Source organism: Conger conger, chromosome 7 (assembly GCF_963514075.1).
Source record: "Conger conger chromosome 7, fConCon1.1, whole genome shotgun sequence".
Taxonomy (NCBI): Eukaryota; Metazoa; Chordata; class Actinopteri; order Anguilliformes; family Congridae; genus Conger; species Conger conger.
The window spans coordinates 11,955,710-11,960,754 of record NC_083766.1 but is presented as its reverse complement, the minus strand read 5'-3'; the positions used below and the strand labels follow the sequence as shown (position 1 = coordinate 11,960,754).

The 5,045-nt window shown below is 39.9% G+C and overlaps 1 protein-coding gene across 1 annotated transcript; it reads right to left on the bottom strand.

Moving 5' to 3' along the window:
* Positions 1-948: 948 nt before the first annotated feature.
* On the bottom strand, positions 949-3,425 carry LOC133133199 (POU domain, class 3, transcription factor 4). The gene has a single exon (XM_061249281.1). The coding sequence runs from the start codon at positions 3,418-3,420 to the stop codon at positions 2,332-2,334; it is 1,089 nt and encodes a 362-aa protein (XP_061105265.1). The 5' UTR covers positions 3,421-3,425; the 3' UTR covers positions 949-2,331.
* Positions 3,426-5,045: the final 1,620 nt, after the last annotated feature.

The window sequence follows — 5,045 nt, the reverse complement described above, 5'->3', positions numbered from 1 at the left end:
GCATGATTATAGTGGTAGGCCTGCGAATCGCTGTTGACTCCATAAAAAACTCCAAAACAAGGGAAAGGGGCGGCACGAGCTGCGTGATGTCCTCAGGTTAATGTTTTAAATTTGAAGCCATCAGACCAATTTCACGACTTTACAAATAAGTTGGGTATCGCAAGTTTCACATGCACAATTTGACAAAACACTAGGCCTAAACACTAGTTCGTCAATGCAAGTAATAAACTATTGCATATTTCCCTGAAATACCGAAAATGCGCATATACTCTCTCAGGCTCCATTTGTTAAAAAACCGAACAACTAGAGATTCTATTATTATTATTATTATTATTATTATTATTATTATTATTATTATTATTATTGATGATGTTGTTGTTGTTGTTCTTGTATTTAAAGTACCATTATTTGTATTTGTACATTTTCATAGCCTAATAACTAATAGCCTACTATCTTCTCCGTTTAAGAAAATATAGCCTTCACCCATTCTGCTGTGCCTTATGCCAAATATTTCTAAATGTGTTTTAGCGCTCACAACTCGTATTCATGAAAACGAGTACAGAAATTAATTTGGAATCAATCTGTTAATGATGTCCATGTATCGACAAATATAGCCTATTGCCATTTTTCGACGTTTTAGCATCAGTGAGATTCAAGACAAAAATTACTTGCCATGACTGGTCTATTTATTTAGTCAAATACCTAATGCAATATAATTATTATGCTTGAAGAAAATGCATGTTTAGAAAATGTTTTACTGGAGTCTACTATATTAGCAAATATTGTCGGAGCACAAAGAGCGGTATAGAGTGTTAATATAGAGTATATTGTAGTTTTTTAAAAATATCTATTTTTATGCTGCAAAATAAATTAAAATTTGTTTAATTTTCCCTTTTCAACAAATAAAAAATGGCAATGTCCCCCTCAACTAAACAGTGACACCCCAAATTTTAACAAGTTGTTTTTATTCCAACATACATATTGATAACCGCTTTACATTTTGTTTCAAAAACATAATACAAGTTTTATAATGAAAATAAATAACTGCTGGAACTTGCTGTCGTATTTGGAATAAAACGCCTGAAAACGTCAACTTTGTAATGAAAATAGCATTTATTTTACATCACTAAGTGCATGAATAAACTAAACAGTATTTATTTAAATTAACTTCAAAAGTTGTAATATACAAAACTGTACAATAGCAAATTGGAAGAATATTAAAGAAAGATGAAATACTGGAGCATTGGATATTATAAAACTTTATAGATAGGATATTGAGCGTGTACAATAAAACAATGCACCGCAACGCTTTTATATTGGCAATATCTTACGGCTGTTTTGTGCCAAATATCTAACACAGTAATATGGTCAAGGGTATGACTAAATATCAATTTTCGTGTTAACATAGGAAACCATAAAAGCATGGATACGTGTGCGCTGCTTACTGGAATACAATATTATTTTGGAAGAGTTGTTCTGATTGAAGTAACTTCTCTCAATGTGTTTTCTGGTTGTTAGTTTAGGCCAAGATTATAAATATTAATGTATTGGTTGTGTTTATCAGGTGGTAAAATAAACAGGCAGACGTCACTGGCAGAACACATTCTGGAATGAAACAGAAAAACAGACAATACAAATAAATGTACAGAAAAAGCTTTAGGTGCAACTAGTAAGGTGTCTTGTGATGTGGTAGGTGTCTCGTAAAATGTATTAAAATGGCCACCTAAAGCATTGCAGCAATGTTGCAGTCAGTGGCACGTAAAAAATCATCTGACTGAAAACAATAAATAAATAAACTAGACCTACAGCGTTATTTGCCCTTCTTTCCTATTATTCTAGTTCGTTTGAAAATCATGTTGTATATATAAATGCAATGCAGCTTTTTGAATTTAACAGCCAAGCAGCACCCTCAAAAATAACGAGAAACGCGCAAACTATTACAAAATGTTTCCCAAAAATTATAGCTGCTTCACCTGATATAAATGTATGTTTTGAGAACCAAGGCGCAGAGAGGTTATTACTAGGCACGATTTTTGTAGGCTATTTAAATCCATTAACCTGGAGGTTTAAAAACTCAATTTTGGTAATAAACAGGTTCCTTTTCTGAAATAAAACAATCATGGTTTGTCAAGATATATTGCCAAAATGCTTGAGATATGCTGCATTGTTGTTTTCTTTCTCAGTGCCTAATTGTCACCATCTTACCATCACAGAGAGGGAGCGAGAGATAAGGATAGTGCGATTTTAAAAAAAGAATACTCATAATTTAAAAAGCCACTAGATTCCAATTTGTCTCATAGAGTCTCACGGGGGTGGATCCTGGTTCCTCGGTCAGAGATCGTGGCACGAAGAGTTGTCCGTGTTAACGTTGTGAGAATATACCTCGTGCGGCTGATTCTCTCCCGGCGGAGTCATTCTTTTCTCTTTTTGTCGTCTGTTACAAAACCAGACGCGAACCACCTCCTTCTCTAACTGCAGGCTGTCTGCCAAAGAAGATATCTCCTGGGCTGCGGGTTTGGGACATTTAAGAAAGTGCGTCTCGAGCACCCCTTTCACGCTCACCTCAATGGAGGTTCTTTTCTTTCTTTTCCTCCCCTGCGCGGCGATTTTATCGATGCTACTTGGGCTGCCCGTGGACGAGTCCGCTTCCTCCAGCCACTTGTTCAACAAGGGCTTCAGCTTACACATGTTCTTAAAACTCAGCTGCAGGGCTTCGAACCTACAAATAGTCGTTTGCGAGAAAACATTGCCATACAAAGTGCCCAGTGCGAGCCCAACGTCTGCTTGCGTAAACCCCAGCTTGATGCGCCGCTGCTTAAACTGTTTGGCGAACTGCTCCAGCTCGTCCGATGTCGGCGTCTCCTCGTCGGAGTGGTCGTGGCAGTGGTGCCCCCCGATGTCGGTGTGATCCGGAGTGTCTCTCAGCCCTGGATGTAAGCTCTGGGTCTGGGCAACGTTCGGGGGAGGCGTCAGACCTCCGTGATCCAGCATGCCATTGACCGTGAAGCCTGCCTGTGAATAGATGTTGATAGGCTGTCCGCCGCTGTTTATAGATGAGTTATGAGACACCGGCGTTCCCCATGCACCTGGATGATTTGTATGGGGCGAGTGATGGGCGACATGAGGAGACCTGTGATGAATGATGGCTCCGAGTTGGAGGTCTTCCCGTCCGGGTTTCACGTCCTGCTGCTCCAGAGGACTGCCCGCCAAAGACGCTGACCATGGGCTTCCCTCCGATAAACTGGTCACCCACTGGTGGCCAAGAGGGTGACCATTGCTTGGGACTCCCTGTAGGTACTCACTTTGGAGAAGTTTCTGGTGGTTCCTGAAAGGGCTCCCTTGTTGCATGACCGAGGAGTCTGCGTGAACCATAGAGTTGGAACTGATAATGCTGTAGGGATTCGAGGCAGCTGTGGCCATGCTTACTGTAGATCCCCTACTAGTTATAATGTGGCAAAGGGAACAGCTTCAGCCTTTGACATCTACCAGGCTAGGGAGCCAAATCAGCAACCAGTTAATAAGTGGCAGCCTCTGCTTCCAATCGCAACGACAGTCTAACGCACCAGCTCCGATTGCAGCCAATGGCGAGACAGCAGGCTGCCTCTCCTACCAAATTGGGTTTGCGCGAGCTCGAGTGTTAAACTGACATAAAACAGGAAGTGACTCAGTCCACGGGCGCCACTGGGTACCGTTGTGTAATAGACCATCCGTGCTTCGCGGGGCTTGTTAATTATTTCATAACTTTTGCGCGGTTATTAGGGTACTGCTGCTGTTTTTCTCCTTTAAAATATTAATTTGTTCAGGATCCCAACGGGTCTTTAAGAGATCGTGAAGAAATTCAAGGTTTAAAAAGAACTCGCCCAATACCTCTGTCACCATCCATTGAGGGACTTGAATATGTTGAATATATCGGGGCAACTTTGTGTCAACAAATCTTAAATGTTATTTGATTTATGTCACCAGAGCTAGAGTAGGCCTACCCAAACTCTGTGATGACTACTTTAATTCTAGTTTTTCAAAGGCAAAAGTGGCTTATTCAGTCCAAACAAGCAATACTTTAAAGCACAGGTGTGCTAAATCAAAAGTTTAAATGATGTTTAATTACATTTTAAAGGAAAGCCGACAGGCAAGCTACATTTTCAAGTGCAATTGATAGCCTACAACATACAAGTCCAACTAAATTAATAAGGAAATGGCAATATTTTATTTTTCGAAGTTGCACACAGCCAATGTCTTATTTAGTGATGAGCGGTGATTTGACAATAATTATAATGTTACTCCCAAATTGCTTCAAAATGGCTATTAAATGTCAGAGTTGAACGTAAACAAAAACATCCTTTGTGCGTGTGGTCTGATTTATTCCATGCAAACTTGAGTGCTGGCCTTTAAGAATCTCGACAGGTCTTTACAAAGTTGGAAAAAAGACCCCTCTGCATATTTCAGAGGTTACCTAGCTGCGTAATTATATTTGCCATTAGAAGACTACATCAGAGTCCCCTTATTGGTTTGAAATTCCATCAAATATATTGCAAGAGCTCCCAGGTTAAGCTTGATTTAAATTTGCATACATTTTCATACATTTAGCGGAAATAAAAGAAGACCACCAGTCCCCAGAAAGTCATTAAAGAGCGCAGTTTCTCTAAAGGAGGGTGATCAGAAGGAAATTGCAAGGAAGCTCACACAAGAACAGGTGAGCTTTCCGTCTGAAATGAAGAAAGTGTTGTTTGATGACCGTGTAAGGCGTTAATAGTGACAGATTTAGCTAGCTGTGGTCTGGGCGGCGAATGGGGGCTACTCCAGGATAGAATATTCCATTTACAATGTAAACGTGGATTGGGAACGTCGGATTTGGGATGTTTTCCTTGAAAATCGAGCACACAGAAAAATGTCTTAGGACTCTGGGTGCCAAATATAACCTACGGGATCGTTTCATTTGCAAAATACCTGAATCTAGCTAGCACTGTTGCGGTACGTAGTTTTATAAAATCGACAATTTCTGTTAACTTCTGAAGCGTTAACGAGCAGATTACGGTAATATCAGGAAA

Coding starts and splice junctions, on each gene's coding strand:
- LOC133133199 (XM_061249281.1), bottom strand. CDS start 3,420: ATGGCCACAGCTGCCTCGAATCCCTACAGCATTATCAGTTCCAACTCT.